This window comes from Camelina sativa, chromosome 17 (assembly GCF_030686135.1).
Source record: "Camelina sativa cultivar CO46 ecotype springtype chromosome 17, ASM3068613v1".
In the NCBI taxonomy this organism is placed as follows: Eukaryota; Viridiplantae; Streptophyta; class Magnoliopsida; order Brassicales; family Brassicaceae; genus Camelina; species Camelina sativa.
Window position 1 is genome coordinate 21473949 of NC_141896.1, and position 17825 is coordinate 21491773.

Here is a 17825-nt window from a genome sequence, read left to right on the forward strand (position 1 = left end):
ATATTCAGATGGATATCTTTGTAGAATATACATAATAACCTTAACTAAACATTCACACAAACACACACACACATATTTATATTTATATAAGTAACTTTGGTTGATGATATATGTAATTAAGTAAATTTTGGTAGATATATATATATATATATATATATATATTCCCTTTTTAAGTTATTCAATTTCTACCAAAAATATTTTCCTTCTTCCATTCTACAGTATGTTAATAAATTTAATGATAATTATTGAATTTCCCAATTAAGAAAATAAAATATACTATCCTAGCTAGACACTACTAACATTTGTCCAAAAAAAAAAAAAGACACTACTAACTAACTAACACCAATGGAGATGTCAATCTATTACAATGAATTTTGAACCCATGCAAGAACATAAACAAACGAATAAAATATTTAGAATTTAAGATATGGTGAATGATGATGTGAAATGATTATTTATAGGATTTCAAGGGATGGAAGTTATATTTCTAAAATAATTTAATTAGAGAAGTTACAATTATAATTTATAGTATATTTGAATGAAAATGAATGAAAAATAGTCAATTCATAATTTATGTGATTTCAGTTACAATTTAATAGTAAAGTGTAGATTTAAAGTATAAATTAATATACATTATTACATTTTAAATATAATTATTAATTTTAGAAATTAAATGCTAAATCAATAAGGAAAGAGTGAAATCTTACTTTTGTGTATATATAATTTTTTTTTTACTCAAAATTGTGTATATATGATTAAATAGAAATTTTGGTTCACTTTTTTTTTCTTTTTTTAAAGTTCACATTTTGTTCACTTCCATTTATTGTAAAAGTTGGAAGTAAGTTATTAACGAAATAATGCTTCCTTCACTCAACCCAAACTTGTCATCTATTGTGATAGTCAAACTATATCGCATTAACGTTTATTTGTGGAAAAAAAATCAAGTAATATGAATTTAAAGATCTTGTTAATTGTGGTTCTTTTGCATATACATAGAAGGGATAATTGCAATTAAACCGATTTTCAGATGGTCAAACTTCTTCCATTCAAATGATGAAAGAAAAATCAAGTCTTTGAAAACAAAAATTTGAAAAACAACTTCTCAACATATAAAAGATACAATTTTTATCTTTGCATTGTCTTAGAACGCATACATTAATCTTACTCATGTATTCAAATTTACACGAGTGAGTTATAGAGGAAAATAATGTTGTTATACCGACCAAAGAGCAAATAAATTAACCCAATAGAAGTTGAAAGATAAAAAAATTAATATAATCAAATAAGTCAAAGATCATTATCTCCATTTGTTTTTGTTTTCTCAAAGGAAAAAAGGAATACATAAAATCATATATTATAAACATTTCATATACAACATGCAGGCAAGTCACTTGAATATTGAAATCTTTTAGTTGTGCCTCCCACGTAAAAGCATCACATTCATTTCCCAACCCAATATAAAAATTACTCACACAAAACAATTCTCATCAAACAAATCCATCAAATTCCGAAAAACATATTATCAAGAAAGCAAGATAATGAAGTTGGCCGTGGTCTCAGCCGTCGTCCTACTCGTGGTTTTTGTGGCTTGGCCTGTATCAGCTGGCCGAAAAGACGTACCGGGAACGGGAGGATACGGAGGTGATGATGATGGTGGTGATGATGACACTCAGTCATGGTTTCCATTGGACAATCAATTATCGTTGAATTACTATGATAAGATTTGTCCAAATTTTGAGAAAATCGTTGATAACAAAGTGAGGGAATGGACTAAGAGTGACGCTTCTCTTGGTCCCGCCCTCCTCCGCCTTATCTTCCACGATTGTGGTGTCACGGTATTGCAACTATATCTTCTTTCTTAAATATAAATTCATCATCAATCGTTCAGTTGCCTAATATTTATATGCATATATATACTATTAGATAAAAAGTCTATGGACAAACCCACCATAGTGTTTTTTCGCATATCTAATGAATTAACAACTTTCAGGGATGTGATGCGTCGGTTCTTTTAGACTACGAAGGAACAGAGAGAAGATCTCCGGCGAGCAAAAACCTAAGAGGCTTCGAGCTGATCGACGATATCAAGTCAGAGCTCGAGAAATCTTGCCCCGGCTTAGCCTCATGCGCTGACATCCTAACTGCAGCTAGCCGTGCCGCGACCGTCCAACTCGGTGGTCCTTACTGGCCCAACGCCTACGGTCGTCGTGACTCCAAAGCCTCTTACGCTAGAGACGTTGAGAAAGTCCCTTCAGGCCGCCGTGATGTAACCGCCCTTCTAGAGACGTTTCAGTCTTACGGTCTTAACATCCTCGACCTAGTTGTCCTATCTGGGGCCCATACCATCGGACAAGCCTACTGTGGCACCATCCAGTCCAGGCTTTACAACTACAACGGTACCAGTGGTACTGATCCGTCGATCGAACCCAAATACGCAGATTACTTGAGACGCAAGTGTCGCTGGGCGACTGAGACCGTTTCTCTCGACGCCATAACTCCGGCAGTGTTTGATAATCAGTATTACATTAATCTTCAGAAGAATATGGGAGTCTTGACGACTGATCAGGAGCTTGTTAAGGACCCAAGGACCGCTCCACTTGTAAAAGCTTTCGCAGAGCAGCCTCCTCAGATGTTCAGACAGCAGTTCGCTGTCTCTATGGCCAAGCTGGTCAACGTTGGTGTTCTCACTGGTGAAGACCGTACCGGAGAGATCAGGAAGGTTTGCAGCAAATCTAACTCAGGAGCTGCTTACTAATTATAATTATAATCTCTCATGAGTTTCTTGAAAGTAATTTCTTGTTTGGTTCTAAATTTGTTCTCTTTTTAATTGTAATTTGTTGTCTGTACAACAAAAATGTGAATCTTGATGTATACTGAGAATTATATTTGTTGCAAGCTACTTTTTAACCCTCTCGTATTGTTATTTTCAACTTCTGATTTACATTTCTCCCAAAGTACTGTGTACCACTATATTTGAACTAGAGACAAATGCATGATTAATATATGTCAAAGGTTCATAATGCTAATAGAACATAATGGCATAATCAGAAGTCTTTAGGGGGTCTCTATAATATTGCAACTCAAAGAGAAAACATAGTACAAAAGATAGATATACTCTAAGACATTCAAGAACCTGACAATTTAGAGAGGAAAAACATAGTTATGCGTGCCAATCGAAAGCAACAAACCAGTTTAGTTTCGTTTGCCTCTAAGGACACCCTTACTGCGGCGATTCTTCATCCCCATCTTAAACTTCTTCTTCAACTTCCTTCCGATAGGTTTTAGCGACTTGTTTTTCTTCTCATCATCCATTTCCACATCTGCAAACAACAACAACAATAGTATCCCCAAACAGAACATAGCCAATATCACAAACCCTTTCAAAAGATATAGAATCAACTCAAAACCATCGTTTCCAAATGACCAAACCAACCAAATGATCCACCTTGAATAAGAAACTACAGATGCAATTTTGAACAAAATTCAAAATCAAGAAACCAGAATTGATTAACAAATGTGTTTCATAGAACATTTCTATGCACTCCCAACATTGAATTTGATAAAATCAAACAACCCAAGTTTACTCAAATCTATACAAACCAAGTTTTCATTGACAAAGTTAACGATACTAGAGTAAGAAACAGAACATACCCATATCGTTGGCGATAGTGACGGAGGAAGGAGCAGACTCAGAGGACGGCGTCGCGACTTCCATAAACGGCGAAACTGGAGGTAGACGAACGGGTAGCTTCGGAGCGGCGAGTGCGGCTTCGATAGCGGCGTTCTTGGCGTCTTCTCTCGTTAGAGTGAATGATTCCTTCTCCACTATATCTCTTCTGATAGCTCTTAATCTCTTCACTCTCTTGCATCTCATTGATTTCGCCATTGCTGCGGTTGAAATCGAAGCTTTGGTGAGAGATTCGAAAATTAGGGTTTTGAGGCAAAAGGGGTTTTTGATTTTAGCGTTGTGTTATTTTATATATCGTCTAAAACCTAATCGAGGAACTGAGAAATTGGTCCGGGTCTGTTTGGTTACTAGTTTAACTATATATTTTCCAAGTTTAAAGCCTGTTCTATGTTTAGTGGCCCGATTTAGGCCCAAATAAATAGAGAAGAACGGTTGCGAATGCGAAATCCCGAGAATACCCTTCGTCGTCTCCGTGCAGATCACACTGTTTGATTCTCCTGAGGAGAATCCATTGTTTCCCTTAGAAGAAAGCAAGAACTTTACTTTGGAAGCTTTTTACTCTCTACCTTGCTCATCTCCAGGTTAGTATTAATTTTTGTGTGTTGATCTGTAGTGGAAATTTTTTTATTCGTCTTGTGATTTCGTTCGTATGTGTTAGTTGTTGTTTCTCGATTTTAGCAAATCAGATCTTTGGTTTCTTCTGTTACGAATTTGATTTGTTTCGATGGATTTAGCTTAGATTGATTGTGTTGTTGAGCTTGGAAGCTCTTGAAATTGTGTTGAGAGATGATTTGGAGGTCTCTTCCTGTTGAATCATAGATCTCGAGTAGGCTATGTTTGGAGCTTGGTTATGCATTCTCATTATGAATTGAGATGATGACTTAGAGCGTCAATGTTAGGATCTGGTGTTGAATCTTAATTTGGTCTATGCAAAATGGAAACTGAAACTTGTAGATAACTCTGTTGAATCTAAGAAGCAAATGTTTGATGTACAACTATTTGATTTCAAGAGTTAAGAGAGATGCATTCATTGTGGTTGGTGTGAGATAAAAGATTTGTGGATTGTAATTGTTTTGGTTTTGATGGCAGAGATGTATAATAACATGGGACCTCAACCGGGTATGCCAAGACCTCCAGGAAACCCTCAGCCTGGTCCGTTTGGTAATCCTTTCACTGGAGCTGGCTCGGGTTTTATCCGTGGTGGTTTGGGAGCATATGGGGAGAGAATTTTAGGATCAAGCTCTGAGTATGTGCAGAGCAATGTAAGTGAATTCCCCATATCTCACGTAATATTTGATTTTTTGTTTTTTTTATCTGTTTTTGACTCATTGTTCGGAAATGAAACAGATAAGCCGGTACTTCTCTGATCCTCAATACTATTTCCAAGTGAATGATCAATATGTGAGGAACAAACTGAAGGTTGTTCTGTTTCCTTTCCTACACCGGGTAAGCTAGTCTTCTCTTTTCTTCTTCTGTTTGGGAATTTCTCATACCAGCCATTAAATTAAACTAATGTGGGTTCTTCTGAAAAACCCTCAGGGACATTGGACCAGAATATCTGAACCAGTTGGTGGTAGGCTCTCATACAAGCCTCCAATCTATGACATCAATGCGCCAGATTTATACATTCCATTTATGGCATTTGGTACCTACGTTGTTCTTGCTGGCCTTTCATTGGGACTTAATGGAAAGTAAGTTTTATGTTTAGTCTCTCTTCCCTCTTAGAGTCATCTGTCTTAGGGCTTGAATGATTGATGTGGACTCAGATAATTATTAATCTGTTTCAAACCTGATTGGTCTCTCTAGGTTTACTCCGGAAGCTTTGAATTGGCTGTTTGTGAAAGGATTGGTTGGTTGGTTTTTGCAAGTGATGCTCCTGAAAGTGACACTACTATCACTTGGTAGCGGAGAGGCACCGTTACTAGACATTGTGGCATACGGAGGCTATGCTTTTGCTGGTCTATGTCTTGCGGGTTTTTCCAAGATAATGTGGGGATACTCGTACTACGCATTGATGCCATGGACGTGTCTATGCACTGGAATTTTCTTGGTGAAGACGATGAAACGTGTTCTGTTTGCTGAAGTAAGGAGTTATGACTCGAGCAAGCATCATTACCTTCTGCTGTTTTTAGCCTTGGTACAGTTCCCTCTTTTGATATGGCTTGGTAACATTAGTGTTAATTGGCTTTTTTGAAATGGGCATTACGTTTTTTTTTTTTCTTTTTTTTTGTGAATTCTTCTTGGTGTACTTTGTAGCGTAACTTGAACGTTCTTGGCGATGTATGTTTGTCAATTCTATTCATATGACTGACGTGAGGAAAGTGTTATTTTGAACATTTTTATTTCCATGACTACGTTTGTAGAAACTCTAATTCGATTGAGACATAAAAATACAGGAAAGGAAACAACTTCAATTCAGTTTCCCTTTTGGCATGAGACTCCACCCAACGGGACAACTTAAGTTTTAATTAAATAATGGATTAACATTTTTAATCATATGCATACCAGTCATACTTATTTTTAAATCAACATCATGTTCAATATGATAATTTGCTCTCCTCCAACAAGTAGAACATAAAAATAAAAATATTGCACTTAACTATAATTCATTCCAATCATTTTATTATTATAGATAGACATGGTCTCTCTGCTAAAAAAAAATGCATGTTTGTAACCATTTCCGTGAATTTATATTTAAATAAATACATCATGACCTATAAAAAAACATATCATATTCTTTGTACCAAAAAAAAGAAAACATATCATATTCATGGTCAGCCTGAAATAATTTGGAAATAAATAATGGTAACGTTACAATTTGGTTAGATAATTAATGTTTGATTAAGCAACTATTCATGTCTCCTATCAATTGTCACATCGTCGTTCGGATGATTCCAAAGTTTTCTAACTTAACCCATATGGCACTTCAATTAGACTTTGCATTTTCAAAGTCAATGAAGTAAGCATTGATATTGAAACTTTACTTGTACTAGTAGATGATGATTTACATATGAAGTTGCGAGATAAAAAATTTAAAACTTAAAACGTTACACCACCTTGATTAAGCTTCAAGATTAGAGAGCTTTGAAAAGAAAATAATAAGATAGGAACTCACGATTTGCCTTACATTCTAAGAAAACGTTGATTATTATTTTATTTTCTTTGCAAATGATTTAAAAATGACAAAAGAGAGAGAAGTTTGTTGAATCAGTAGTTGCAAAGACATGGTTAGTTCCGCTGACTCTTTCAAGTCATCTTCTCTCCCGTTTACTTTACGCTCACATCTCTTTTTCTCGAGAAAATTCATCGAGAAAAAAAAGAAGAAGTCGAAAACAGAGAGAGAGAGATCTATTTTTCTCTCGAACTCATTTCTTTCTTTCTTTCTTTCTTTCTCCATCTTCCTTTTAATTCCCTCACTTTCCAGGAAAAAAGGATAGAAAGATGAAAAATCTAACTCTGTTTAAAATCTAACTTTCTCGAGAAAAACTACAGAAAAAAACAGAGCAATCTATTTCCGGGGAAAAAAAAATCAATACTTTCCTACTTGATTTCACTTTTTCAGGAAACAAATATAAAACCCATTCGAAACCCAAGTTTACAAACTCTGTTTCTAATCAGAAACAATGTGTTTGATTCATAAAGGAACCACCTTGGCTCTGTTTCTAGCGTTGACCATGGTGATCAACGGAGTTTTCGGAAGATTCATCGTGGAGAAGAGCAGCGTGACGATTCTAAACCCTTTGGCAATGCGGTCCAAACATGATGCAGCCATTGCTAACTTCGGCGTTCCTAACTACGGTGGTTACATAATCGGCTCCGTCGTTTACGCTGGTAAAGGAGCTTATGGTTGTGACTCTTTTGACAAAACTTTTAAACCCAAGTTCCCTCGTCCTACCATCTTAATCATCGATCGTGGAGGTAACTGTTTCATTCAAATTTTTGTCTCTGGTTAGAATTAGACTTGCCTCAATCTCAATTTTGGTTTGTAGAAGAACTCAAAAAGCTTTGTTTTGTTTTGCATCAGAGTGCTACTTTGCATTAAAGGTATGGAACGGTCAACAGTCCGGTGCAGCAGCAGTTCTAGTAGCTGATAACGTCGATGAGCCATTGATAACAATGGACTCACCTGAGGAATCTAAAGAAGCTGATGACTTTATAGAGAAACTCAACATTCCTTCGGCTTTAATCGACTTTTCTTTCGCCAATACTATCAAGCAAGCTCTTAAAAAAGGCGAGGAAATAGTCCTGAAGATAGACTGGAGCGAGTCATTACCTCATCCGGATGAGAGAGTTGAGTATGAGCTATGGACTAACACGAACGACGAGTGTGGTGCACGGTGTGATGAGCAGATGAACTTTGTCAAGAACTTTAAAGGTCATGCGCAGATTCTTGAGAAAGGAGGGTACTCTTTGTTTACACCTCATTACATTACATGGTTTTGTCCTAAAGATTATGTTTCTAGCAATCAATGTAAGTCTCAGTGTATAAACCAAGGGAGGTATTGTGCTCCTGACCCTGAACAAGACTTTGGTGATGGATACGATGGCAAAGACATTGTTTTCGAGAATCTGAGACAGTTATGTGTTCATAAAGTAGCTAAAGAGAGTAACCGATCTTGGGTTTGGTGGGACTATGTGACTGATTTTCACATCAGGTGTTCGATGAAGGAGAAGAAGTATAGCAAAGAATGTGCTGAAAGAGTTGTTGAATCTCTTGGTAAGAGACATTCATTAAAATCGTTTTCTTTTCACACCCGTTCTTTGCATTTTCGCATTCTTGATTCTTTTCTCTTTATTCTCAGGTTTGCCACTTGACAAGATCAAGAAATGTATTGGTGATCCTGAAGCTAATGTGGAGAATGAAGTTTTGAAAGCTGAGCAATCTCTTCAGGTAGGACAAGGTGACCGCGGGGATGTCACAATCTTGCCAACATTGATCATCAACAATGCTCAATACCGCGGTTTGTTTCTTTCCTTCTCAATGTAACATGTTTGTTTAGGTATGCTTAAGCTTATAATATTATTCATTGCTCAGGTAAACTCGAGAGAAATGCAGTACTAAAGGCTATATGTTCAGGATTTAAGGAAAGAACTGAACCAGGAATCTGTCTAAGTGGAGGTTACAACCAATTCCCTAGTAATTAAGCTGATCTTATCGTGGTGATAGAATGAACTAGAGAAATATTTCTTCTACATTGTTGAAACAGATATCGAAACAAACGAATGTCTTGAAGCAAATGGAGGGTGTTGGCAAGACAAGAAGTCTAATGTAACAGCTTGCAAGGTACTTGATTAGAACCGATGAATTTTAAAAGACTACTTTTTTCATAAATGTTTTGGTAAATTTTACACATGAGTTTGGATTATGTCAGGACACATTTAGAGGAAGAGTCTGTGAATGTCCTGTTGTGAATGGTGTGCAGTATAAAGGAGATGGCTATACCTCATGTGAACGTATGTTCTTGAACTTCGACATTGATATCTTGTAGAAAACTTCATTTATAAACATTTTGTGTTCTTGTTTGATAAAGAAGTCATCTTTGGTTGAATGTTATAACAGCTTATGGTCCTGCGAGATGCTCAATTAATCAAGGAGGCTGCTGGTCTGAAACCAAAAAGGGCTTAACTTACTCTGCTTGTTCGGTTAAGTGACTTTACTTTATGTTTTTTTGGCTTTTTTTCAGTAATAATGCCATCAAGTTTTAACAAATGTTCTCTAACTGTTGAGTTCAGAACTCGGAGGCATCAGGATGTCGTTGCCCTCAAGGCTTTAAAGGAGATGGTCTTAAATGTGAAGGTGAAAACTTATATTTCCTCTAGACTTCAAAATCTCTTATCATGTTTTACTTAAACTAATTCATCTTGTTATATCTACTATATAGACATTGATGAATGTAAGGAGCAATCAGCTTGTCAATGTGATGGATGCAAGTGTAAGAACAATTGGGGAAGCTTTGAATGCAAATGCTCCGGAAATCGTCTCTACATGAAAGAACAAGACACTTGCATCGGTAAGTATGGAAAACAAACAATAAAAGATCTTTAACTTTGTCAGATTCTTTTGTAACTATCCAAGACTCATATTCTCATCATTTCTTGTATTTTTTGTTTCTCGCAGAGAGAAGCGGATCAAGAATTGGGTGGTTCTTGACGTTTGTGATTCTAGCTGCGGTTGCAAGCATTTGTGTAGGTGGTTACGTATTCTACAAGTATCGTCTCAGGGTAACGTTTTCACACTTTGGTTTCCCTTTATTAATCTTCATATTTATCATCATCATGAATCTCTCTTAACATTAAACTCTAATGATGATAATTATTTTATATGTTTGTGTGTTAAAATCCAAAATGCAGTCTTATATGGATTCCGAAATCATGGCGATCATGTCTCAGTACATGCCATTGGAGAGCCAAAACACAAACGATCCAGTGACTGGTGAATCTCAACAGCAGCAGCTGAGATTAACTTCTGCAGCCTAAATTTAATAATTCTCACTTTTTTTTTCTTTTCTTTTCTATAGATGATTTCTTCTTGTATTAACCAACACTCAAGTAAAAGTATTCATAAAGAGCTAAAGATGAAAATTTTGTTTTATCCTGAAAAAGACTTCTTTTGGGTCATTTTTACTCTTTCTTTAAAAAATGAACGACAAAGGAAGAGGATTACCAAAGCTTCTAGATGACCCCCCAAAAGAAGCAACCACATCAAATATATGCATTAAAAAAGCTCATTTAATTTTAGAACTGCAGATACATTAATAAGATCTCATGATGAAGTGAGAGGATGTATATAAAACACTCTTCTGGCGGCACATCCTCAACATCCTTCATACTCTTTGGTTGATTCAGCAAAGACCACATGGCTCTAGAAAAGCATCTTGGAAGAACCAAATATATAACCAGCCAAACTTTGACCCCATCTTCGGTAAGATGTACAACCATAGTTAGTATCATATGCGTGATATTATTACTAGCAGCTACTAAGATATCTCACTCTCTCTCAAGCCCTTCAATAAAAAAAAAAAGAAAGATATCTTGCTAGTGACTAGTGTGAATCTCAACATCAACCGCTGATATTAACTTGCAACTTCAATTTATAGTTTGGATTTCATTTTTATAGATGATTTTTAAAGTATTCATAAAGAGCTAAAGATGAATTTTTTCTTTTGGTCATTTTTACTATTGTAAATATTACTCCAACGGAAAGTTTTAAACTTTCAACGGAGTATGAAAAAGGTTAGATTTTAAATGGAAAGTTTTGTTAAAAACCAAAGTTTGAGACTTTAGTCGAAGGACGTAAGAAATTTGGGGTCATAAATGAATTTCTGGTAAATGTAAGATATGTTCGTCGGAAGGGGGAGAATGCTATAGAAAAAAAACAAGAGATGGAGAACGCTTTGTCGCCGGCGAGTGAAGTGGCTGCAAGAGTATCGTCTCTGTTCGTTTATCCGATCAAATCATGTAGAGGGATTTCTTTATCTCAGGCTGCTCTCACTCCCACTGGTACAATACATAAACTAGAATCTTCTTTTCCCTTTCTTAAAAAATCATACTTTTTCTTTGTTTCAATTTCGATTTTTCCTTTTTGGGCTTCACATTAGAGCTATTTCTTCATTTGGGTTTAAGTTATTGAACGATATCTTCCCCTAGTCTGTTTTTAAGGGTTCATCATAAATCAGTGACACTGCTTGTTTGCTTCTGTTTCAGATGTTGTTGTGCTCTCTTGTTGATGGGTTCTTGATATAATTAATGAAAATTGTGAGTGTTCTAAGTAGTCTTTGAGGTGTGACTCTGGATGTTCTTCAAGTGGGGGAAATTTTGATTTTTGTGCTGTCCTGCAATGATGCTAAGTGTTTAAGACTTGGAATGTGAATGACTTGAATATAAGCTGTTGTCATTGTTGTGTATTTTGTCGGGTGGGGAAAAGTAGAAAAGCTAAGTTGTTTTTGGGGTTTGGTTGCTTAGGATTCCTATGGGATCGGAACTGGTTGATTGTGAACGACAAAGGAAGAGGATTGACTCAAAGAGTGGAACCAAAGCTTGCTTTGATTGAAGTAGAAATGCCTAAGCATGCCTTTGCAGAGGATTGGGAGCCCGACAAGAACTCTAACATGGGTCAGATTTTGTTTTTGTCTTCGTCTTTAACTGGCTTTTCTTTTGTCTTTTTTTTTTTTTTTTTTTTTTTTTCTCATCTTTTGGCTGTGTTTTTGCAGTGGTTAGAGCTCCTGGTATGGATGCCCTTAAGGTCTCCCTAGCTAAACCCGACAAAATAGCAGACGGTGTCTCAGTTTGGGAGTGGTCTGGCTCCGCACTAGATGAAGGAGAAGAAGCATCTCAGTGGTTTACAAATTTTGTTGGCAAGCCTTGTCGACTTGTTCGTTTTGATTCAGGTTTCATATACTTTTTTTCCTGTCTTAATTAGTTAATCTTACAGCTTGACTCCTTTGAAACATTTTGGCATGTTTAATCACGAGTCACATGTTTGATGTCATATTTGCAGCCTCTGAGACTAGGCCTGTGGATCCAAATTATGCTCCAGGTCACATTGCGAAGTTCTCAGATATGTATCCATTCTTGCTCGCATCACAGGTCAGTGGATCAGATTCGATTTCTTTCTTTCGGTTCTGCTTTAACATAGTCTCTCGTGCTATTTCCAGGGTTCGCTTGATTCCCTGAATAAGCTTCTCAAGGAGCCTGTACCGATCAACCGATTTAGACCCAAGTAGGTTCAAAAGAAAGTCCTCAGTGTTTTTATTGCTTTGTTGTAACAACACTTCTTGATAGCTCTCACTTGGCAAATGTTAATTACAGCATCTTTGTTGATGGATGTGAACCATTTGCTGAAGACTTATGGACAGAGATCCTTATCAATGATTTCACCTTTCACGGTGTGAAACTATGCTCCCGTTGCAAGGTATATGAAAACCTTGACGTAGTTCAAAACTCCATGAATCTTTTGTTTTGTTCTCTTAAAGGATAAGCTTTTTAATTTGTCCATGATCTCAGGTACCTACCATTAGTCAAGAAACTGGGATTGGAGGTCAAGAGCCGATTGAGACTTTGAGAAATTTCAGGTCAGACAAAGTTTTACAGCCAAAGAGGAAACCACAGGGAAAGGTGAAGACCGTGGTCCGTTTTATCATCATAATAACAAAATGAATATGAGGGTTTTGAATGATAAATCTGAAAATGATATGCAGATATACTTTGGGCAGAACATGGTTTGGAAAGATCGACTCGGCGATGGAATTGGAAAAACAATTGAAATTGGTGATTCCATTGTGGTCCTTGGAAAACTGTCGTCTCCTGCTGAAGCAGCAACTTGATCCAAGAAACTTGCAGCTTAAGTATATAATTGTGAATCTCTCTCTCTCTTATCTTGTTCTAACCGATGCTTACCTAGTTCATAAAAAACAAAATTTCATATACTAAAGTAAAAACTCAAAATTCTCAACTGAAATCACTATCTTTCGGCTTCACTCTCTGCTATGGTATCTCATGATTCATATAGATCAATTCGTCTCAGTTGAGGAGCGCGAAACCTAATAGCTTTATCACTTTTTATTTGATTTTCCCATCGGGTATTAGAAAAAGATTTCATAGTCATGTAAGGAAAATATTCCATTATTTTCTACAGTTAGAAAATAATACATATATATGTTACAATGCTCCCAAAAAAATAATAGCTTTTCACACAAGAATCAGTTATATCACTTACACAACTAATACTTTTGAGTTAACATCAAGCAATCTCTTTTTAATCCCTTGATGTTTTCCTTTCATTTTAGATCCATTATCAAAACTTTGACCTCTCACATAATCAACAATAATATCTAAAGATTTTAACGCACCAAATTTTGTTTTTTTCTAAAAGACATAATCGAGAATTCGAGATATACTAGCAGGCATATTTGCCACGGTCTGTTTTTTAAGTGGACAAATAGTAATCTATTGTTCATCACTCGTGACAAAAGAAGATCTCAAGATGAACTTATGGCGGGATATAACATTCTTCTGGCACATTCTCAACAGCAACATGCTTCAGACTCTTGGGTTGCTTCAGCAAAGACCACATGGCTCTGGAAAAGCATATTGGAAGAACCTGATATATAACCAGCCAAACTATGACCACCCCATCATGTTAATTCTCTCATCCGAAGTTCGAGTGCAAACAATAACATAGCGAATAATAAAGTTTTAAAGTCATGAATAAAATAATTTGATGATGAAGTTTGTCATTTTGTGTGCGTTTATTTGAATATAAGCGGTTATCATTGTTGTGTGATTGGTTGGGGGAAAAGTAGAAAAGCTAAGTTGTGTTTGGGGTTTGGTTGCTTAGGATTCCCATGGGATCGAAACCGGTTGATTGTGAACTCAAAGAGTGGAGCCAAATCTTGCTTTGATTGCAGTATATATAATATGGAAACTTAATCAAAAACAGTCGAAAAAGGTTATCGTCTTCATATCCGTCTTCATATCCCTCTTGATATCCCTTTTCATATCCATATTCATATCCCTCTTCATATCCAAATTCATCATATCCAAATTCATATCCGTCTTCATATTCATATTATATCCATCTACATATCCATCTTCATATTCACATTCATATCCCTCTTCATATCCAAATTCATCATATCCATATTCATAACCGTCTTGATATCCCTCCTTATCCTCATCCTCATCCTCATCCTCATCCTCATCCCCTTTGTAATGCTGGAATTGAGTTTTAACACTTATATCCTTTACATGGTCTACAAAGGCGTAAACTTTACAGTCAGTTTCAAATGCTTCTCCGTTAGCTCCAACACCTTGGATTTCGACACTTTGGAGAGTGTTCCTTTCCGGATTAAAGTAGAAAACATAAAAGGGTTTTGATGTAAACTTCTCCGCCAAAACAATTTCACCTCTAGCAGTCATCCCAACCACAAAGACATTGTAGAGACCTACTTCATGCATAGGCAAAGTATAGACATATTTCGACCATTCCTCTTTCTTGACATCCTCTAAAACCAACATACTCAACACAGCATTAGTGTCATCATACGATAAACCAATCCCACCTAATTTGCCCTTGTAGTTGATCAATCTAGTAGCACACTGTTGTTTAAAACATTCCACCTCAATAAGCTTAAATTTCTCAGACTTAATATCAAAGCAAACTATTAAATCAGAAAATTCACAACCCTCTGCGTCAGCCAAGTAGTACAACACCCCATTGATGCATATCCCATCACACGTAAATTTATAGTATGTGGGACAATGGTTATTTCCCCTCCACCTCAGTTTTCCGGTTTTTAATGTCAGAATTTTATGTTTGTCTCTTTCATCTCCAAAAGTTGGATAAGCTTCGCCCACTACCTTGAATTGCTTATCAATCGGGTCAAACCCAAAAAAGCTTGTCGAGTGTCTGTAGCCGCATAGATAAGGTAAGATAACAAACTGGCCCTTGATAAGGTTACATATCTCACCCATGGGAAACCTATTCACACACACAGCTGGATCCTCTGAGATCACAAAATCATTTACATATATCAAACCAGAGGCATAGCTACACATCTCGTAGCGACTCATTATCTTTCCACGGAGCTTCATATGATAATCAGCAGTGACAACAAGGGACTTTTCATATGGATTCTGAGGCTGAGGCGCCGAGAAGAAGAGCAGCTCACCGTTGGATCGTTGGAGGACTAATAAGAGACGTGGACGAGCCGACGACTTGGTGAAGAACAACTCGGTGAAGTCTTGACGGCTAAGTATGGATTCCCACTGCTTCGACACGCAACGAAACCTCCCTACTGATTTTGCTGGCAGTCTCGATAGTATCTCGGGAATGAGATCAATTGGGATGTAAACTGGATTTCTCCTCCAGCATTCATCATCGTTTTATTTGCTGAAACATTTCATCGCAAAATCTCTAATATGTATTTATAGGTTTTAGACCTTTAGGGTTTCGCCGTTTAGGTCTAAATAAATTATCAAAAAAGTAAACTGGTTTTCTTCTTGGTCCGGAAATCTCTGTTTTGATTGGTAGATTTTGTTTTTTCCGATTAAACAAATGTTGCATCGGTTAGTTTCGTTTGAGACATATGGTTAAGAAAAATACAATAAGCTGATTTTTTTATTAGCGTTAAAAGTTGAAACCATATTATGAAATGGGTCTAAGTAGGGCGGCGCGGGCTGGGCTGGGCTTGACTTCACCCACAACAAGTCACCGGAACATGTGGCGGTGCGAAAATTCACGTTGCATTAAGAAGAATACATAATACTACCCTAATAAGAAAACCCTTTTTTAAAAAACCTAAATCCTTAGCCTGTTACGGTCAAAAGGTATAATCTCGTCCCTCTGATATCTCCATGATTCTGTTGAATTGATCTGTTAGCTCCATCTTCTACGCTTCTCTCTCTCTCTCTCGTTTTAAATTTGATAATGAACTTGACTTGTTTGATTGAAGATGTTACCATAAGATTTTCTGTCATAGATTAAAAACTTAGCTGCAATTTCTTTTCCCAATTTTAAATTTACTAATTGTTTTTTGTTTTGTTTATGTTCATCAAAGCCTTCAATAATACGATATGGTGAAAAACAAAGCGGCGAAGGCTCACTACGTGCAGGCTAAAACGTCAGTTTGGTGGGATATTGACAATTGTCCAATACCCAAGGGTTGTAAACCTGAGGGGGTCGCTCAGAAAATAATCTCGGCCCTCCATAAGCTGAACTACCGTGGTCAAGTCTCCATATTTGCCTTTGGCAACATGAATCACATCCCTCCTTTTGTCAAGCAAGCTCTCTCTTCCACTGGAATCACTCTTAATCACATCAAATTTGGTTAATCTTCTATCTCTCTGACATGTATAGTAGAATTTAGACATTGATGTTCAGATTCAAATGGCTGTTTTTTTTTTTTTTTTTTTTTCTTTTGGTTTTACAAAGAATTCGACATGATCTAACCATGCGAGCTTTTGTTTCACCTCTTTAGGTCCTGAAAGAGGAGAAGTTAGGAGGCGTCTTTATCACGATGTGATGTTTTGGAGGAGTAATAATCCACCTCCGGCTAATATAATGTTCATCTGTCGTGACGAAGAAACGCGCTCTCATAACCAAGAGATGGAGAGGGGATATAACATTCTTCTGGCACATCCTCAAAATGCTTCAGACTCTTTGGTTGCTTCAGCAAACACCACATGGCTCTGGAAAAGCCTATTGGAAGAACCTGATGTATCATGTATAACCAGCCAAACTTTGACCCCATCATGTTAACTCATCCGAAGGTTCCTAACATGTTATCATTTTTTTTTTTTTTTTTTTTTGAATAATATGTGGAACTGAAATACTAACGTGGAATGATTGAATTAGTATGATGGTTATTATTTGTCAAATATTTTTTATTGGTTAGAGAACTAGAATATTGAAGATATCTTATCTGTCCTATCCTATAATTGTTTTATTCATATGTTCTCTCGTGTGTGAATGGTACAAGGAGAAATTACAACATTTCCAGTTCTAACCATATACGAATGAGTTTGAGTAATTTATATATTCACATATATGGTTAAATGTTTCTCAAATGTTTAGATGTTTTAGAAAGATGACATTACTCTTACGTGCGCAAGAAGCACCATATATATTCCTTCTGTATATGCTGATAACAACTTGAGAGAACCAAATAACTCCATCTCTCTCTTGAGTTTGTTGAGTTTCCCCGAGTGACACGTTGGGAGCAACTCTTTGGTCGTATCCCGCTGAGGCAAGCAATAACAAACGATGCAATCTACATGCATGTGATATTATACAAAAAGAAACAAACACACAAAAGAATTTGGAATGCATCAGCACTTGTTTTACATATTTCTTTTAATTTTTCCTACCATTAATCTAACTACAACAACAGATTTTGGCGATGCATGCTTAATCACGACTCACATATTGTTTGCAGCCTCTGAGACTAGGATAGTGGATCCAAATTATGCTCCAGGTCACATTGCGAAGTTCTCAGATATGTATCCATTCTTGCTTATATCACAGGTCAGAGGATCAAATTCGATTTCTTTCTTTCTGTTCTGCTTTTACATAGTCTCTCGTGCTATTTCAAAAGTTCGCTTGATTCCCTGAAGAAGCTTCTCAAGGAGCTACATAACG

The 17825-nt window shown here is 36.4% G+C and overlaps 6 protein-coding genes and 1 pseudogene across 8 annotated transcripts; 5 read left to right on the plus strand and 2 right to left on the minus strand.

The window, feature by feature from the left end:
- The first annotated feature begins 1479 nt into the window (after window positions 1-1479).
- LOC104757480 (peroxidase 7-like) lies at window positions 1480-2910 on the plus strand. The gene is made up of 2 exons (XM_010480227.2): window positions 1480-1835; window positions 1991-2910. The coding sequence occupies exons 1-2, from the start codon at window positions 1539-1541 to the stop codon at window positions 2753-2755; spliced, it is 1062 nt and encodes a 353-aa protein (XP_010478529.1). The 5' UTR covers window positions 1480-1538; the 3' UTR covers window positions 2756-2910.
- A 131-nt stretch (window positions 2911-3041) lies between these two features.
- On the minus strand, window positions 3042-3886 carry LOC104757481 (uncharacterized). Its single transcript, XM_010480228.3, has 2 exons — window positions 3652-3886; window positions 3042-3320 (listed from the first exon to the last, which is right to left on the minus strand). The coding sequence occupies exons 1-2, from the start codon at window positions 3884-3886 to the stop codon at window positions 3193-3195; spliced, it is 363 nt and encodes a 120-aa protein (XP_010478530.1). The 3' UTR covers window positions 3042-3192.
- A 110-nt stretch (window positions 3887-3996) lies between these two features.
- Window positions 3997-6024, plus strand: LOC104757482 (uncharacterized). Its single transcript, XM_010480229.3, has 5 exons — window positions 3997-4269; window positions 4778-4950; window positions 5036-5134; window positions 5228-5379; window positions 5495-6024. Exons 2-5 carry the CDS (start codon window positions 4780-4782, stop codon window positions 5880-5882), a joined length of 810 nt encoding a protein of 269 aa, XP_010478531.1. The 5' UTR covers window positions 3997-4269; window positions 4778-4779; the 3' UTR covers window positions 5883-6024.
- A 603-nt stretch (window positions 6025-6627) lies between these two features.
- LOC104757483 (vacuolar-sorting receptor 6) lies at window positions 6628-10290 on the plus strand. The gene is made up of 11 exons (XM_010480230.3): window positions 6628-7606; window positions 7713-8405; window positions 8491-8649; window positions 8724-8807; window positions 8896-8972; window positions 9061-9142; window positions 9249-9331; window positions 9422-9485; window positions 9571-9699; window positions 9807-9910; window positions 10040-10290. The coding sequence occupies exons 1-11, from the start codon at window positions 7312-7314 to the stop codon at window positions 10163-10165; spliced, it is 1896 nt and encodes a 631-aa protein (XP_010478532.1). The 5' UTR covers window positions 6628-7311; the 3' UTR covers window positions 10166-10290.
- A 677-nt stretch (window positions 10291-10967) lies between these two features.
- On the plus strand, window positions 10968-13145 carry LOC109124660 (uncharacterized). 2 transcript variants are annotated; one of them, XM_087494229.1, is made up of 8 exons: window positions 10968-11188; window positions 11651-11800; window positions 11899-12075; window positions 12186-12274; window positions 12343-12407; window positions 12497-12599; window positions 12692-12802; window positions 12886-13145. In XM_087494229.1, the coding sequence occupies exons 1-8, from the start codon at window positions 11071-11073 to the stop codon at window positions 13009-13011; spliced, it is 939 nt and encodes a 312-aa protein (XP_087350355.1). In that variant the 5' UTR covers window positions 10968-11070; the 3' UTR covers window positions 13012-13145. The 2 variants fall into 2 exon arrangements, with proteins under 2 accessions (XP_087350355.1, XP_087350356.1); XM_087494230.1 differs by having other exon boundaries at window positions 11029-11188; window positions 11393-11800.
- An 848-nt stretch (window positions 13146-13993) lies between these two features.
- Window positions 13994-15578, minus strand: LOC147924141 (F-box protein At3g57590 pseudogene; annotated as a pseudogene). The gene has a single exon (XR_015587633.1). The product of XR_015587633.1 is annotated as an F-box protein At3g57590 pseudogene (transcript).
- A 556-nt stretch (window positions 15579-16134) lies between these two features.
- On the plus strand, window positions 16135-16990 carry LOC147924142 (uncharacterized). Its single transcript, XM_087497146.1, has 2 exons — window positions 16135-16514; window positions 16666-16990. The coding sequence occupies exons 1-2, from the start codon at window positions 16262-16264 to the stop codon at window positions 16944-16946; spliced, it is 534 nt and encodes a 177-aa protein (XP_087353272.1). The 5' UTR covers window positions 16135-16261; the 3' UTR covers window positions 16947-16990.
- The last annotated feature ends 835 nt before the right edge of the window (window positions 16991-17825 follow it).